Source organism: Anomaloglossus baeobatrachus, chromosome 6 (assembly GCF_048569485.1).
Source record: "Anomaloglossus baeobatrachus isolate aAnoBae1 chromosome 6, aAnoBae1.hap1, whole genome shotgun sequence".
NCBI classification, from domain to species: Eukaryota; Metazoa; Chordata; class Amphibia; order Anura; family Aromobatidae; genus Anomaloglossus; species Anomaloglossus baeobatrachus.
The window spans coordinates 537,916,567-537,935,079 of NC_134358.1; the positions used below are offsets into that span (position 1 = coordinate 537,916,567).

The 18,513-nt window shown below is 45.3% G+C and overlaps 1 protein-coding gene and 1 pseudogene across 1 annotated transcript; both read left to right on the plus strand.

Moving 5' to 3' along the window:
- Positions 1-6,098: 6,098 nt before the first annotated feature.
- LOC142244567 (uncharacterized) lies at positions 6,099-14,422 on the plus strand. Its single transcript, XM_075316814.1, has 7 exons — positions 6,099-6,110; positions 7,228-7,291; positions 10,210-11,058; positions 11,545-11,601; positions 11,874-11,900; positions 12,268-12,323; positions 14,114-14,422. The coding sequence occupies exons 2-6, from the start codon at positions 7,236-7,238 to the stop codon at positions 12,314-12,316; spliced, it is 1,038 nt and encodes a 345-aa protein (XP_075172929.1). The 5' UTR covers positions 6,099-6,110; positions 7,228-7,235; the 3' UTR covers positions 12,317-12,323; positions 14,114-14,422.
- An 817-nt stretch (positions 14,423-15,239) lies between these two features.
- LOC142243976 (transcription termination factor 1, mitochondrial-like) lies at positions 15,240-16,388 on the plus strand (annotated as a pseudogene).
- The last annotated feature ends 2,125 nt before the right edge of the window (positions 16,389-18,513 follow it).

Below are 18,513 nucleotides of genomic sequence, written 5' to 3' on the forward strand. Positions count from 1 at the left end.
AAGAGAGTGACACCCCCAGCCGGCGGAGCCCGGATTGCCCGGTGGGGTTCCTGCCCGGTCCTCCTGCAGGCGCGCGTGCCACGACCGCAGCTCCGATACCAGCACCCTGCAGCAAGACAGCGACCACCAGAACACCGGAGATGCAACTGAGGGGTGAGTCATTTAATGCCCCTGCCGGCGCGAGAGCCCCAACCCCCGCTGCCATGCCCGCGGTCCCTAGAGAGACGCCCGACACGGCGACGCCGATCCGGGCCGCAGCTACGCCAGGTGCGGCCCGCCAAGATCTCACCGCAGCAGCGACTCCAACCCAGGCCGCCGCCATGCCAGGCGCGGCCCGCCAAGACAAGGAGGCAGCCCCAGAAGAGCCAGAGTGGCGCCGTATGGCTGGTAACCCTATGCAAGCCAGCAGCACTACCTCAGAGCAGGCCCAGGCCGCAGCATCTTGCAGCAGGCCTGCTACAGCCACGCAGGAGACGCAGACTGTGCTGACCGCTGTCTACCTGCTGCCAGGTGGGGAGCCGGAGAAGAATCCCTACAAGTAAAGATGAAGAGATGCTGAACTGTACATAGCCCCTCATTCTTTTTGAAGAAGTCCCTCGTGTTTTGCCCCTTATTCTTTTCGAAGATGACACCCTTTCCTGCTGTACTGCCCCTGATGCTTTTTGAAGACGTCACCCCCCATGTTTATGTGTTACCGGGCCACTGAACTGGAATGTGGGCCCCGGTGGAAGTGTATGTGTTATGTCCTACCAGGCCACTGGACTTAGTGGCTGGTATGTTGTTTATGTGTCCTATGTAACCAGGCCATTGGACTTAATGGCTGGTTGATTTGTCCCATTAGTGTTTGATTGAAAGAAACGAACTGCCGGGCTACTGGACTTGTTGTAGCCGAAAATGTAGATAGTTGCACCCGTTGTGCCCCCTACCAGAATTATGGGGGAAGTGCCCAAACCGTGCAATGAACTGGAAGTGCGCACATAGTTTCTTTATAAGAAGTTAGCAACGTTAAAGTAAATGTGCCTCCCATAAAGGGAAGAAATGTTTTATTGTTTTATGTTATTGCATACCAAAAATGTTTTGCAGTTCTCCCACTTGTTTTTGTTGTTTTTCAGCCCGAGGACGTGCTGGGATTTGCTGTGGGGGAGTGTGGCGCCCCTGAGGCTTCCGTCGCCACAGGTCATTACACCCCATCAGCGGTGTGATGCCCCATTCTGGGAGAGGAAGAGGGTGAACTCCGGTCCCCTGGTAAATCCACACTACACCCATTGCTAGGGACACACAGGACCAGGGAAAGTGGCAGGCAACCCTCCCATGCTGCATGCTGAGAGGGGCTGTAAGACCCATCCCTGCTCCCATAGGGTGGTAGCTTAGCAACTGGGGAGGTGGGAGGAGCCACCAGAGAGCAGATAGAGAAAGGAAGGTCAAGTTAGTTTCAGTTTACCTCAGGGAGTGAGAGAAGCAGCATGTAGTTGGAGGAGAAGAACGAGAGAAAGGAGGGAGGAGGAGGCCTGCTGAGGCAGGCAAGGAGGAGAAAGAAGAGAAGGAAAGAAAGGGTCGCAGGGCCGCGGGTAGTCCTGTAGGTACCACGAGCTGTCCTTGTTGGGTACCGAAGCCGAGGGCCCAGAGGCGCTACGAGTAGCTGCAGGCTGCGGTGGCCTGGTCCACAGTGACATCGGTGGAGTGATTAGCTGCGACAGGGGACGGTCCCTAGAGACTGGAGGAGTGAAAAGACAATCTCCAGACAGTAAAAACCGAGGCCCAGGGAATTGCAAGCTCCCAGGGCCAGAACCCAGAGCAGACCTTCAGAAAAGGGGTAATCAGCCGACAGGTGACCCCCCAGCCTGGAGGCTGTAATGGAGGCCAAGCCAAAGTCCATCTAACTAAGGCAAGGCTAGTGAAGACAGCCGAGAAAGAGACACTAAGAGAGAGGGTCCCGGATTTCACACTCTGAATCACCCAGAAGACGGAGGTCCCTGACAGCGGTCCCAGCAGTCCAAGGGTTCTGCCTGCCCTGACAAGAACCGTGAGTAAAAGAACTTGAACTGCACCTCTGAAGTTGCCTCAGTTATTTCATCTGCATAGACATTTACAAGCACCAACTGTGCCCCGGGCATTGCTCCACCTGTGGGGAGCAGTACTACCATTGCTGCCATAATATCATCCCGGAGGCCTCACACAGCAGCGGCGGCTTATTAGCCGCATACCACAGGTGGCGTCACGAACACAAACTTTAACTTAAGCCACTTATTCTACTGACACCCACCAGGGCCACGGAGCCGGGCCCAGCCACCACTGACTACCACCGGACTAGTCCGGCCCGGCACCGAGTGTCCCATAGCCCTGGGGTGGGCGAGTCATAGACACCACCGCTGCGGTGAAGGTATGGGGGCTCCCGGGAGCGGTGTAATGGCGCAGCTAGGTGTTGACCCCTCCGTGGGTAGGGGGTGTTGGTCCCGGGGCCCGGTTGGCAAGGGCCGGGGTGCAGGGTGAAGTGTTGCGGTGCGGTGCGCGGCCCGAAGGCACTGGTGTACTCACTATGACACAAGACACCGGAGTCTCTGGTAAACCAAACGGGGTGATGAATGGGGCCCGCAGCCGGCTACAGCTTTTCCCAGAATAGGTTGGTGGTTTCCGCCTTTCTCCTGCACCCCTGTGTGTAAATGTTTGACTCCTATGCCTAGACACCGGTAGTCCGCTCCCCAACTTGTATAGGCCGTAGGAGTCCGTTTGCCCGCAGACGCTGGCCCTTTGGGTCTCTATGCCTTGGCGGTGGCTTAACCCTGTATGGTTGGGCTGTTGTCTTCTAACGGGGCTTGTGTGGGATAGGTCCTTAAGTCCAGTCCGCAATCAGTTGATTTGACTCGGCCCTGTTGGTTCAGGGCTTTGTACTGGGTCCGAGTACCCTGCCTGGTGCTCCGGTATCCAGTTGGCTCCCCGGTTCGGTTCCGGCGGGCCACTACCCTGTCCCGGTCCCTTACGGTTCCACCGGTCGTCTTCCCGGTCTCCTGCAGGCGGCCACCACCGTCTGCCTCCTTGCCAATGGTGACTGGGCTCCGACCCAGCCACCTGGTAGTCTCTTGGCAGGCCTGGACACAGGACTGCCTGTGACCTTGACTGCTCTACACCTCCTCTAGAACTAGACTCTCCCTCAACTTGAACCTGACTCTGTGTTTTCCTGCCTGCAGGCCTGTGAACTCCTCGGTGGGTGGAGCCAACCGCCTGGCTCCGCCCCCTTTTGTGGACATCAAACCTGGAGGGTGGTGACAAGGTTTTTAGTTTGACTGATGTTACCTAACCGGGAGGGGGGTGTGGTGTTGTGTGTGACTACCTGGGACGCCCTGACCAGTCCAGGGCGTCACAATAACACCACAGCGCCGTGACCATTGTCGAGTATTGCATATTAATCCTGCTTTGCACACTGTTAACGGGAACCTGTCAGGTCCAATATGTACCCAGCACCACGAGTAGTTCTGGTTGCTTATTGCTAATCTTTGCCTAACTGTCCCTGTATACACTAGCATAGATAAAGGGATCTTTTGAAAAAGTATTCTAAATATCCTTTATGATAGACTAATGAGCGCAGGGACTAGTCACAAGGGTGTTATAGTCCCCGACTAGTCCGCCCTCTTAGTATGTTAGCACTCCAACAGGGGTGTACTAACATACTATTCAATGCATCATCAATACCTGTGTTTGCACTGCTTTGCACTGGTGTAAAGTAGAAGGTGAAAACAGGCTGGGAGTGGGGGGTGAAGGGGTTAACTGACATCAATCAGAGTTACAGAATATTCCAGACAAACAAAACGTGAACAAGGGCAGATGGCAGCGTAACTCGAAGACCTGTGACAGATGGCGGAGTAGCAGAAGATTAGTGGATGAATAGCCGGAATACAGACGGATGTAGACAGGATTGCTGGAGGCCGCGGTTAGACAGGTAGCAGAGGTACTGATGAGGCGACACAGGTAACAGGATACTGGAGACAGTTTGCAGGTAGGTAACAGGATACTGGGGACCGCTGGCAGCAGGTAGCGACTACAGGCAGAAGGCTAGGATAGAGGGGGATCGTGACAGTGTGTGAATCTCTGGCAGGGTGCAATAATCTCGTTAAGCTTGATTCTGCTACCAGATCTATGTAGTAGATTTAGTTGTTTTACGGCTTCTATGTAGTTAACGTGTAATATTACCGTATCTGTGTACTGAGTGTTTACATCTGTGGTGAGAATGTTTCTAAATAGTCAAAAAAGAGTTTTATACTAGGTTTCTATATGGAATATGGATGTTCTTCATCCAAGACACTAGCTGTAAGATTACTATAGTTTTATGTAGTGGCGTAACTAGAGTCCGATGGGCCCTGATGCAAAATTGGGACCTGGATCCTGCCCCCTACATAATGATCAGATGTATAGGCCACATTCTGGTAAATATGTCACCTATCCTGGCATATATGACCATATCATGGGCCCCTTCCTAGTATATATGTCCTTTTTTGGTATATATGTCTCCATCCTGGTAAATATGTCCCCCATTTTTGATAACTATGCCTCCCATCCTGGGCCTCTTCATAGTAAATATGTCTCCCTTCCTGGTATATATGTCTCAATCCTGATAAATATGTCTCCCATCCTGATGTATATGTCTCAAATCCTTGGCCCCTACATAGTAAATACGGTATGTCCCCCATCTTGGTATATACGTCTGCATACTGAGCCCCTTAATAGTAAATATGTACTCATCCAGGACCTCTCCCTGGTATATATGTACTTATCCTGGCATATATGTCCCTATCCTCGTATATCTGTCTGCCATCCTGGTAAATATATCCGTATTCTAGTATAGATGTCCCCATGCCGGTATATACTGTATGTCCCCCATCGTGGTACGTATGCCCCCATCCTGGCATATATGTCCTTATTCTGGGCCCTTTCTTGGATATATGTCCCCCATCCTGGTATATATGTCCCCATCTGGCATATATGTCCTTATCTTGGGCCCCTTCTTGGTATATATGTTCCACATCATGGTATATATGTCTCTATCCTGGATCATCCTGGTATATATAAACCTATTCTGTATCTAACACATAAAAACCCAAAAAACATTCTACTCTCCATCCAGGGCTCCCACGTTGCGCGGCGTCCTCCTCTGTAGCTGGCGCAGTGGCCATCAGCTGACATCAGTGTGCCTTCTATGATGATGCATGGTGTCACTGCCATGCACCCCCTATCATTGGCACACTGATGTCAGCTGAAAGCCACCCGATAGGTCCCTGCTCAGCAATGCATTTCAGTTGGGCTCGGCGGGCTTCCTCCACCTCCGGTCATGACCTCTGTGACCACGATCATTACGCCCCTGGTCTTATGTTTTGTGTAGTCAATTTTTATAAATCAGCAGTTATTAAAAATTATCAAAACTAAACACAGTTTCCTATGTTACAGTCCTGCAATGTAACTGTAAAAATCGGATGCTATGCGGCGTCTTTGTATGGAATCCGATTTTTTTTTGTACACTCATAGACTTGAATGGGCGAGTCTCGTCAGACACTGAAAAAACTAAAGCATGCTGCAATTATTTTCACGCTCAGATTCAGTGAAAAAAATGACTCATCTGCATTGTCCCTTTGAATAATGTTGGTCTGAATGCTGTCCATGTGTGCTCCAATGTGTCATAGACAGCAGGACCAAAAATATAGTCATGTGAGTCTACCCTAAGGATGGGCACTGCTGTGTTTTGCCCCACAGGCCCTGATCCACGCCATCTAAATTTCTGTATTTCTGGGATTTATGAATGATTGCTCTAGATCTATCAATGTTAGAACCAGTAGAAACTACTCCAGAATTATACTGTATAGTAATAATGGGATTGTGTGTCTTCTAAATGGGTTCAGGGGCCGAGGAGGAGAACTAGAGAGTGAGACCATTTAATCTTTATTTAATTCAATGGGCGTCAGGCCTGGTCTGGTCCCTTTAAATAACAGCCACTGCCATTACTGATGATGTCATGGAATGCTGTGGATTCTGGCTCCGCCTCCTTGCATTATGACATCACGTACGTTATATAAGGAGCTGTAGGACGCACATTCCATTTGAGGGTGTGTAGTTAGTGGAGAGAGGTAAGCTGCTCTGTGTCTCCTCCTGTTGTGTTCTTCATTCTCCTCTATTTTTTTCAAATTTATTTTCTATTAATTAAACAGTTCAGGAGCGAGCCGTGCCAGCCATTTACCCTCGCTCCTGACCAGGCACATTTTTTTCTTTTTTTTTTTCCATGCATGCAGTTTAAAGAGCAGTAAAATCTATTCTAATTCAGATTTTCAATATTATGTGTGTGTTTTTTATGATACCTGGGGCTTAATTTTTATGATATTACTATACTCTTTTCAAGCGATATCGGTAAAATAAAGGAAATAACTATCTGTTTTTCATGTTTTCTTCATTTTTTATTATCCACAAAGGACCACTAACATTCATATAAAATGTGTTCCCATTTCTTATTATTTTATATATCAAACATGGCTGGGACCAGTAACAGTGATGTGGATTGACAATAGCTTTTTTTTCTTATTTATGATTTGCCTACTTTTTATTTTTATTTTTTTTATTTATATCATATCTTTTGCTCCACATAAGGTCATAAAAGACGTAAAAGATCTTTGATGGGCCTTTCAACATGGTACTTTTTTTTTTATTCTAATTTTTCCCCTGTAACTGGGGCTGGTATATTAGCCTCAGTTACAGGGGAAATGTGGCCTTCTGGCTGCATAGCAGAACTGACTAGGACTCCTAGGACTCAGCATCTCCTACTCCTTTTTGAGACCCAGTGGTCACATGACACCAGGTCTGAAGGGAGACGCTCTGCTAGTGCTTCATTTTACTTTGTGTGCAACCTTTGCACAGCTCTGTGTATACGGTGATCTAGAAGGCAGAGACAATAATTAGTAATCATATTTTTGTGATATTTATTGTTTGATCTCTAATATATTGGGCAATGAGCAGCAATGGAACCCGGCAGTGATGTCACGGAATGCTGTGGTTGTCACGTAATGTTGTTGTTGGCTCCGCCCCCATACATTATGACATCACCCATTATAAAATAAACTGCAGAGCTGACACTCCTTGTGGGTTGAAGTTTATGGTGGAAAGTAAATGTATCTTTTGTATAGTAGACGCCTGCACTCTGTTCACCTCCTGTTGTGTCCCTAACTCTCTTCGATCATGTCTTGTTTTCTTCAGCGAGAATAATGGCGTTTTTATCTTTCTTTTGGAAATTTGGACCATGTGATTTGGACGGCGTTGAGTAAGTCCATTATTCCTATAAATATATATTGTGTCCATAACACTCAGCGAGGGTTTATAACCAGAGAACATTGTCATCTTCACCGTATGGAGCGACATTACCAGCGATCATTGTCTCCACCTGCAGAAACATCACAGGCAGACGGGGCCCATTAGACCGGATGAGGCTGGTGGTCCTCGGATCTACTGTAGAGCCACACACTAGGACTGATACAGATGTGTCCCAATTTATTAAAGTGTTTATGCCGGACTTGGTTATTTCTACTTATAGGGCTAAGAACTTAGCAGGTAATTGCACACTACCTGCCTGTTCTGCCCAGAAATGATCTCTGCCGGCTCAGGTGCTTCCTTTGACCTCACGTCAACAGAGAAACTCTTCCTCTTCAGGGCTTGTTCTGTCGATGGGACATCACTGCCAACGTCATTCCGATTGACAGCCAGCTCCCTGCAGTTAGGCAGCAGAGAGACAGCGGTCAATCAGCATGACATCAGCAGTGACGCCCTGTCAACAGAGCAGAGAGGAAGAGAAGAAGCTGCTCTGTCGATATGACACCCTGAAAGCAGGAAGATTTCCAGAAGGAGCAGACTGTGACCACTGTGAGCTGGCATAGATAGTCGCCGGACAGAACAGGCAGGTAGTTACATACCACCTGCTGGTAAGTTCTTAGCCCCATACAAAAAAAAATAGTGAAAAAAAAAAGTGAAGTCCAAAAAAAAACCCTTTATGTTAATTTTATTTGACATTGCACCAATGCAATCTGCTCCATTCAGTAATAAAGTATGTGTTATAGCATCCAATTAATAATAAATGCGAGTGTATGGGGATAGAAGGCGTCATCACAGGAGTCTGTTTGACATAAACCTTTTTTTCAAGGTGTTTTCATGTAATCTTGTACATCTGGGGATACGCTGAGTGACAGACAAGTGATAGAGGATTCCTCAGTATGAGGTCCGGAGTGAGAGGTGGCCGAGTACTGAACTACACTGCAAGTCTCATGCATGCAGATGACTCATGTTGTGTCAGTGCACAATGCAGCTGGTTATATGATGACTCATGTTGTGTTAGTGCACAATGCAGCTGGTTATATGATGACTCATGTTGTGTTAGTGCGCAACGAAGTTGGTTATATGATGACTCATGTTGTGTTAGTGCACAATACAGCTGGTTATATGATGACTCATGTTGTGTTAGTGCACAATACAGCTGGTTATATGATGACTCATGTTGTGTTAGTGCACAATGCAGCTGGTTATATGATGACTCATGTTGTGTTAGTGCACAATGCAGCTGGTTATATGATGACTCATGTTGTGTTAGTGCACAATGCAGCTGCTTATATGATGACTCATGTGTTAGTGCACAGTGCAGCTGGTTATATGATGACTCATGTTGTGTTAGTGCACAATGCAGCTGGTTATATGATGACTTATGTTGTGTTAGTGCACAATGCAGCTGGTTATATGATGACTCATGTTGTGTTAGTGCACAATACAGCTGGTTATATGATGACTCATGTTGTGTTAGTGCACAATACAGCTGCTTATATGTCCCCCAGCTTCATAGGTGCGCGGTGCATGTCTGGGGAGCACATAGTAATAAAGTAAACTGCCGTTAGTTCAGTCTCCTTTCGGCTATTGGTCTTTGGCTCCTCTGTGGACAGTAGGTCACTTTGTCACGATGTGCTCTCTATACATGTGCAGTGCGGCTATACAGCTGGGTAACATACATCCGGCTTCATTGAAATGACCAAAGTCGTGTGCATGTGCGAGACATGCGGGGAGCAGGCGGTGTTATCATGTTATCCATTTCCACAGGGGCGTGATAATATGGTGAGTGGGTGACCAGTTTGGAGAAACCAACCCCCCCCCCCCCCCCCCCCCGACTAGTCTGAAAATAATCTTATCACAAATAGATTTTTTACATTATTTTTGCCATACATTGCAATCAAATATACTGTACAAAGGGCTTGTTAGGCTGGATATTAACATAAGAGTGAACACATTTGTGGCATCGAGGAGCTGTCAGATTCCCTTATTTCTACATATAAAATTTAAAGGGTATCTGTGAATGCAGCAATGATGGGTGATGGCAACTACTGGGGATTCTCATAAGTCAGCGGAAAGTCTGGGATAGTGGGGAGCATAGGGGCCACACTCAGGATTACCCTCTAAATTATGGGGTTCCTTTTTGGATAGCGGTGAGAAGGTCTTGTATGTGGGTGCAGATCTGGGTACTGGTGTTACTCAGGGCACTGGTGGTCTTAAGTGCTGTAGAGGTCCTCTGCTAAAGATTGGGGTCTTGTCATGTAAAAAATAAGGGAGAAGAGCAGTGAGCTTGGAGTAAAGGTTGGTGGACAGGCTTGGGGTATAGATAAGGCGTGAGTGTTGATGAGGGAATTTTGGTGATAAGTTCAGGCGTGAAAGTGCAGGAACAAGTTGAGGACAAGTTTGGTAAATTAGACTTGTTTATGACGTCCTTCTTCACTTCTGTCTGATGCTCATCATTTAGACTGCACGGTGACTCAGTGGTTAGCACTGTACAGTGGCTCAGTGGTTTGCACTGCCCGGTGACTCAGTGGTTAGCACTGCACGGTGACTCAGTGGTTAGCACTGCACGGTGACTCAGTGGTTAGCACTGCACGGTGACTCAGTGGTTAGCACTGTAGCCTTGCAGCACTAGTTCCTTGGTTTAAATTCAACCAAATACAACATCTGCAAGGAATCTGTATGTTCTCCCCGTGTTTTTGTGGGTTTCCTCCGGGTTCTTTCCACACTCCAAAACCTACAGACAAGGAATTTAAATTGTGAGTCCCAATGGTATATGACTATAATGACGCTATATAAGTAAGGTAAATAAATAATCCATCTAGAGAGCACAGAGAGAAAGTCCTGAACTCTCACTGCCTTATCTACTTATAGGGAGGAGGACATGACGAGGGAGGTGGTAGAGGAGAGTAACATCGAGGAGGAGGAGATTAACATCGAGGAAGAGAAGATGAACATCGAGGACAAGGAGAAGGGGAGTGACATCAAAAAGGAGGAGATTAAATTCGAGGAAGAGGAGATATACATCAAGGAGGAGAGTAACACCGAGGAAGAGGAGGAGATTTACATTGAGCAGATTTACATGAAGGAGATTAACATCGAGGACAAGGAGGATATTAACATCAAGGAGGAGAGTAACACCAAGGAGGAAAATAAGGAGGAGAGTAACACTAATGAAGAAGAGGAGAGTAACACTGAGGAAGAGGAGGAGGAGAGTTACACCGAGGAAGAGGAGGGGGAGATTTACATGGAGGTGATTTACATGGAGGAAATTTACATGAAGGAGATTAACATCAAGGAGGAAAGTAACACCAAGGAAGAGGAGGAGAGTAACACCGATGAAGAGGAGGAGGAGGACAGTAACACCGAGGAAGAGGAGGAGGACAGTAACACCGAGGAAGAGGAGGAGGAGATTTTCATGGAGGTGATTTACATGGAGGAGATTTACATGGAGGAGATTTACTTTGAGGAGGAGACTAACATCCAGATAGAGGAGGACAGTAACATCGTGGAAGAGGGGAGTAACATCCAGGAGATTTACATAGAGGAGGTGGAGGAAGAGAATAACATCAAGGAAGGGGAGGAAAGGAACATGGAGGAGATTAATCTAGAGGAAGAGGAGGACAAGAGTAACACCGAGGAAGAGGAGGAGGGGAGTAACACCGAGGAAGAAAGTGACATCAAGAAGGAGGAGGCAAGAGCAGAAGACCCAGCTACAGAGAAGTAAGAGCTCTATGTGTCTGTATATCACTGTGACATGTCGCACACGGTCCCCTGTATTCCCGCTGTAGTGACTGAGGAGGCGTTTTACTTTTTTACAATGAGAAAAACAAAGTTACTGTTCTCTCACATCTGCGCCGGGTGCAATCTGATAGAAATTCGCGTTGTACTCGACCCCGTGTTGTTCAGTCACTGCTGATCTGTCATTTTTTCCTCAGCTGTTTTCAGGCTGAGGAGATAAAATCACCGCGTGCTGCGTAAAACGGCCGAGACTCGCCAATGAGAGCAATAATCTGATTGGTCACTATAAGAAACCTCTCCACTGTAATTTGACCCTAGTTTTCTTACCCCCCATATTATATCATCACATACTTTTCTTTTGCTTCGTTCATTGGCTCCTGAACATGACAGTCTCCATGTATTGTATAGACTGATCCTAGGGAATGGCCTCCCCCCATTGGTAATCATATCTACCCTAATCTCTCTCAGGACAAAACGCAAGTGGTGGAAACCAAAATGTCTGAAAAGACACCAGGAGAGGAACAAGTGAGTGATACTTCACCTTCATAATATTTGTTGCTGCCACTAGAGGGTGCTCACTACATAGGGATTTATACAGGTGCCATCGATTTGTATAATCAGTGTGCAGTGAGTGCCCTCTAGTGGAGGCAGAAAGGATATAACAGTTATTAATCTGTCCTTACATAAACTGCTCTAGTAGAGGACAATGGGGGGAGTTGTTGCAGGGATTAGAATCTCATCTACTTTTTGATATACAGCAAATTTATTAATAATGATTTCTTATGTTCCTCTATTAGCAGCAACGGGAAGAGAAAATCCTCTAGGTAAGTGCAATTTTTGGATGCTGCCTCTTATTCCTCCCATATTAGGGCAAATAGAGGTAACAGGAGAGGATCCTCCCATCAGGACCCCGCTCTAATACGGAAGGAAAAATTAGTCTTATAAAGTCATTTACACTAATGGAGTTTACCCTTCAGATTCCCTGGAGAGTTTCCTATTGTAATACCTGCAGAATGTGGGTGACCCGTGCGCAGGACTTACCAAAATCATCTGGTGTCTCCAGGACTGTACAGAAATGATCCCCCCACTAATCCCCCTCCCCAGTCTAGACCCTTCTCAGCAGACGCCATTATGCCCCCCCCCTGACCCATTCGTCTTCAGTAATCCTCACTCCGATCTTATCTCCTGCAGATTCCTCAGACCCATCTTCTGCTGCATCCGCAATGACACCAAGGACTGAGGACCAGGTCAGTGCGATCACCGCCAAACCAACCAGTATAGATTGTTTATTTCTTTATTTATTTCAGTGGTGATAGAAAAATTTAGAAATGTGTTTTTTGTGTTTTTTTTTAAAGTTATTGTTTTACCAGTTTTTGACCTTTTTTTTTTCCTTTTTTGTGTTTGGAGCAATCACTTTTGTTGATTCCATTTTGGGTCCATACAATATTTTTTTTTATTCCCTTTTTAGTGGGAAGGAGCAGCGACGGAAAATCAGCCAAACCAAATAGGTGTGGTTATATTTATATTTCTTTATTTTTAATAGGGAATAAAGGCGTGATTCCATTTTTTATGATTTTTTTTTAATTTATACTTTTAACTTTTTTTATGTCCTTAGGAGATTTTATCCTGTAATCATCGGATGGCTTTTTCTATATCCTGCACGCTGTATCGCAGTATATAGCTAAAAATCGTCAATGAAGCATATGGTTGGGCTTCACAGGAGTATCAATATGGCTGACACATGGGCGCCTTTAGCCGCTTTAGCGATCGACACCCACAACCGAACTGTAATGATATCTAATGGGGGACTGGAATAGTAAATCCTAAATGCAGGCAGATACCAGCTGTATAGCACAGTCCATACACACGTTTTTATGCCCCCTGTTGAGAAGGGGTTAATAAATTGGTGTATGTTCTAGAGCCAAGCCACTCTCCTATTGTGAATTGTGTCCTGCTCAGCTTGGCACTACAGGGAGCTGCTCCTCCACCTGCACAATTTGGATTCTGACTCCTCCCACACATGACAGGTCACATGGGTATGACATCATCATTTAAGGTTGTTTAGCTCATGGCCAATCACAGTGCACAACTATGTGACCAATCACAAAGCAGAAGACTAAGCCACTCACCAGCGGCTGACTGGGTCCAATTAGAGGGCGCGATACATTGTAGCAGGACGTATTGCTGCAATAGGTTAGAGCTCTGATCGCTGCTGCTTGAACCAAGTGCCCCCTGTGTAACACAGGCGGCATCGGAAGCTGCACATCCGCCACCTATTGATTTGAATAGAAGGCAGATATCCATGGCCACTATACAGCAGACAAAGCTGTGCAGGTCCAAAACTGAGTGGTTCCAGGCAGTGGCATCGGGAACAGCTGATCAACGGGGGTGTCGGTATCACACCCCCATCAATTAGACATTGGTGACCTATCCGATCAGTTAATGTTCTGGACAGCCCCTTGAACTTTAATACTTTAATCTCCTTAGGGGTTTGAGGGTTTTCTACATTTGTTTTCACTTCCATTTTAAATTTTTTTCTTCCTCCCCTTCTCTAACAGGCATAACTTTCCTTTTTTTTTGCTCCCCATAGCCGTGTGATAGTTTGTTTTTTGCAGGACAAGGTGTAGTTGACATCATTCACATTACCGCATAATGTACAGAAAAACAAAACCTTTCAAGTGGGGTGAAATGTTGAATAAAATAAAAATGCAATTAGGTCTTTCTTTCATTTATAATTTGGTGGTTTTTTTTGCCTTCCTTGTATGGTAAAAATGACCCTCAGATATGGTGGTCCAGGTCAGCACGGTTACAGTGATAAAAAAAACTTGCATTTATTTTTTATTCATTTATTTTGGGTAAAAAAAAAAAATCTTTATTTTTCAAAAAACACTGCTGTTCGAGATAAGTAACGGGGGAAAAAAAAAAGGGAAAATAACATTTAATGATTTTTTTTAATATTTTTAAACACTGATTTATTTTTTACTTTAGTTTTTTTGTTTTCTTATGAATCAGTGATGATCTGTTCTCCTTATTGCAGGTTATAGTGTAAATATGCCAGTGACAGGAAAGTTCATCAGGTCCCATCAGCGCCCAGTGATTGCGTCAAAAGGGCCTATGTAAGCTGGTGCAACAGATGGCGGATATGCAACGTAGCTGGCATTTACCAATTGGCGACGGCTCCGCTCCTGAATATGCTCCAATCACAGGTCACCCAGCGCAGAGCGTACAGTATATGTGCAAAGTGGGTAGAGGGGCTGTTCCCTTGTGGTATCCAACCCCTGATACTTCAGCCTCTCTGGTCCATCACATACGTTTTTTTTTATTGGGTTGATGTCATTGTTAATAATTAAAGGAAAAAACAAAACTAGTCTGTAATGTTTTCTTATTTTATTACTAGCTGTAGTACCCAGTGTACTGTCTCTCTCCCACTCTCCCTCTTTAGCTATCTTTCTCTCTCCCACTATCTGTCTGTCTATCTATGTCTCACTCTCTATCTCTGTCTCTTGTCCTGTCTGCCTCTCTCTGTCGCTGTCTGTTTATCTCTATATCCGTCTCTCTGTCTCTCTATTCGTCACTTTGTCTCTCTATGTCTGCCTCTTTCTCCCTCTGTCTGTATACCTCTCGGCCTCTCTCTCGGTCTGTCTCTCTAGTCGTCTTTCTGTGTGCCTCTCTCCCTGTCTGCCTCTCTCTAGGTCTGTCTCTGTCTGTCTGCCTTTCTCACTCTCTGTTTCTCTGTCTCTGTCTCACATATAAGCTTCTTATACTATGAATGTCCTTTGTTGCCGATAGCAACTGATCACAGCTCCTATTAATGACCTGTAGCTCCCAGCTCCATTGACTAATGTAAGCAGGTTTTTTTGTAAAATAACTAAAGCGTGGAGTTAAATTTTCCCCTCAAAACATAGTCTATGACATTCCCTGAGTCATACGAGGCGGCTGTGTAAAATTTTGTGATTGTAAATGTGATGGTGTGGATTCCTTTAGCAGACAGAGACACACACACACACCCTCCTCATATATACACACACACATCCTCCTCATACACACACGCACACACACCCTCCTCATATACACACACACACATACATACACACACACACATACACACCTTTATATATTAGATTATTCCTAAATTCTTGAGACAGAAGGACAAGCTTCTGACCATGACCATGAAAATGTTTATTCACATAATTGGGAATTTTGTGACCTATTTTAGAAGCACAGGAAGTGCTAAGTCGGTGGTGAGTTGACCCCTCCCCATTACCGATGTCTCATGGGCGAGGTTCTGCTCACATCAACTTTCACACGACAAAGTAAAAGTCCCGATCGAAAACCTGACCAGTCTGGAGAAAATGGGGGTGGACATGATACAGCTCAGAAAGTATCTCAAGAAGACGACTACATACAAGTAAAATGTTAAACACTTCCTTACTGACAAAGGTGCAAATGCCAAAATAGTTGCAAGCATCATCTCCAGGTACCCGCAGGCGATAACTCACAATTTAGAAGTCACACAAGATGTGGAACATTTGGAAAGGGTTACTGGATTCAGAGGCGACCGTCCTGCGCTCCCCGGAGTCTTTTTCTTCATGTAATACCACGAATTCAGTACAAAATATTCGCTACCTCCAGTCCCTCGGATTGCCACCCAAAGTCCAGTGCCGGCTGATGGCCAAGTTGCCGAGAACTTTTGCAAAAAGCGTCAACCTCAACAAACTCAATGTGGAATATTTATTAGGAATGTGCACAATATTAGGTGGAACAAATACCCAGGAGTTTGTCGGGGAATTGATTTCTAGATATATGCATATGTATATTTTAACAAAAAGTACAAATCGTATCCAAAACAACATTGAGAACATTGAGCCCAAGATTAAGCTCAATAATGGCGTCCTGCTGCTCTGGAAACAGAGTGACCGCGCGCCCATCATCAGCTTCTGTTATACCTACTGCGTAAACCACTACAGAAACGCGCAGACCATACTGCAGTCCTTGGGGCGCACAGAGTCAGAGAATTCCCCTTATGTCTCCACCTGTCACACATTACAGTTCGTGACACCAGCAATATTTGCCAACAAGATCAAGGTCCTGATGGATTATGGGGTCGACGTGAAGGAAATTCTCAACAACCTGAATATTCGGGTTTCCATATTTGCAATCTAAAATCTAGAATTCAGCAACTGAAAGATTCTGGTTACGGCTTCTGGTTCTTCAGCCTCAGCGTTCTCCTGCGTGTCCACGAAAAGATTAGCTCCGAGTTACAGAGACTTCCCAGTTCAGGGACACTGGAGGACGGAGCCAGGAAAAAATGATGGGGGATTTACTAAATATGTTATATTTTAATACCATAAAATTAAATATTTGCATTTGTCATTTTATTGTACACAGTGACTGCACCAGCAGAATAGTGAGTGCAGCTCTGGAGCATAATATTGTCCGAACATTGAACTGCTAGCCGTTGGCCTCAGACCTACTATATTCCTAGAGAATTCTCGCTTGTAATTGCAATAGTGTTGTACATACCACCATCAGCAAACCATGAGGCTGCAGGAGAAGTGCTGTCAGGAGTTATTGCTCGGCTCCAGATGAAACACCCCAACTCGCTTACTTTAATCTCTGGGGATTTTAATCAGGCTAAAATTTCAACTGTTTTACCTAAATTCTATCAATTTGTTAAATGTACAACACGTGACAAAATTATTTTGGATTTACTTTATGCTAATGTCAAGAATGCTTATTCATCGTCTGCCCTGACGCCCTTGGGGAAATCCGATCACAATCTTATACTATTGTCACCAGTCTACCAACCTGTTGTTAGTAAACAGCCTGCTACAATTAAAACAATTAAAATGTGGAATCCAAGAAATGAACAGGTTTTACAGGATTGCTTCCAACTTACAGACTGGGATGTGTTGCTTGGGACAATGGACGAGTATACAAATGTTAATGGAGTGGTTGGTAGAGTGACTGACTACATTAACTTCTGCATTGATATGTTGGTGCCTGTTAAAAAGATTAGGTGTTTTGCAAATAACAATCCATGGATAACAAAAGAATTGAAGCATTTGCTCAACAGGAAAAAAAAGGCATTTAAATTAGGCGACAAAGAGGAAATTAAAATGATACAGCATGAATTGAAGTATAAAATAAAGGAGGCCCAGAAAGTCTTCAGAATTAAACTTGAAAAGAAACTGTCCCACAATAATTCCAGGGAGGTTTGATCAGGAATGAAATTACTGACTGGGCTTAAGGTGAGGTCTGAGCATTGGGGAGGAAAACTGGACAAGGCTAATGAGATGAATGAGTATTTCAATAGATTTAGCAATACATGTGTAACGCTAACAGACAGAGGATGTGAATCTGGTGCAAATTCTGCAACATTGATATTGGAGGATGAGCAGACTAATTTCAGAGTCTCCGAAAATGATGTGAGGAGGCAGTTTAAGTCACTTAACATTGGTAAAGCTGCAGGGCCAGATGGACTCAGTCCACGTGTCCTTAAAGTTTGTGCAGACCAGTTATGTACGGTCTTTACACACCTATTTAATGGAAGTCTACAAACACAGAGGGTACCAGTGTTATGGAAAACTTTCTGTCTGGTTCCGGTACCCAAGACTACTTCTCCTGCAACCCTAAATGACTATCGTCCTGTAGCCTTAATATCTCATGCTATGAAGGCCTTGGAAAGATTAGTGCTTGCTCACTTGAGTCCGAGAGTGAGGGCTTTTATTGATCCCCTACAGTTTGCTTACCGGCATAGATTGGGGGTGGACGATGCTATTCTTTCTCAGTTACATACTGTACATTCATTTTTGGAGAGTGATGGAACCACTGTGCGAACAATGTTATTCGATTTCTTGAGTGCATTTAACACCCTGCAGCCACTTTTACTCTACACAAAAAGATGACTGATATGAAGGTGGAGGAGGGGATGAGAAATTGGATAACTGACTACCTATCAGATCGGCCACAGTTTGTACAGATGGGAGCAGTTGTGTCTAGCAGATTATTGAGCAGTGTAGATGCCCCTCAGGGAACGGTGCTAGCGCCCTTCCTATTCACACTGTATAAATCAGACTTTCAGTATAAATCTGATTTTTGCCAACTTCAAAAATTCTCAGATGACTCCTTGGTTGTGGGCTGTATTAGGGGGGACCAGGGTGATGAGGAATATAGAAGGGTGGTGTCGAATTTTGTGGATTGGTGCCATGGTAACTATCTACAACTAAATGTTAAGAAAACTAAGGAGTTGGTGGCCAACTATAGCAGCAGAAAGATGGAATGTACCGATCACTATGGCTGGTCAGGAGGTAGAGCAGGTGGAGAGTTACAAATATTTGGGGCTCCACCTGGATAGCAAACTGGACTGGAGATGCCACTCAGAGAGGGTCTACAAGAAGGGGATGAGCAGATTGTATTTCCTAAGGAAACTGAGGT

Coding starts and splice junctions, on each gene's coding strand:
- LOC142244567 (XM_075316814.1), top strand. CDS start 7,236: ATGGCGTTTTTATCTTTCTTTTGGAAATTTGGACCATGTGATTTGGAC. Junction 11,602..11,873: donor AGACACCAGGAGAGGAACAA/GTGAGTGATACT, acceptor TTCCTCTATTAG/CAGCAACGGGAAGAGAAAAT. Junction 11,901..12,267: donor GGGAAGAGAAAATCCTCTAG/GTAAGTGCAATT, acceptor TATCTCCTGCAG/ATTCCTCAGACCCATCTTCT.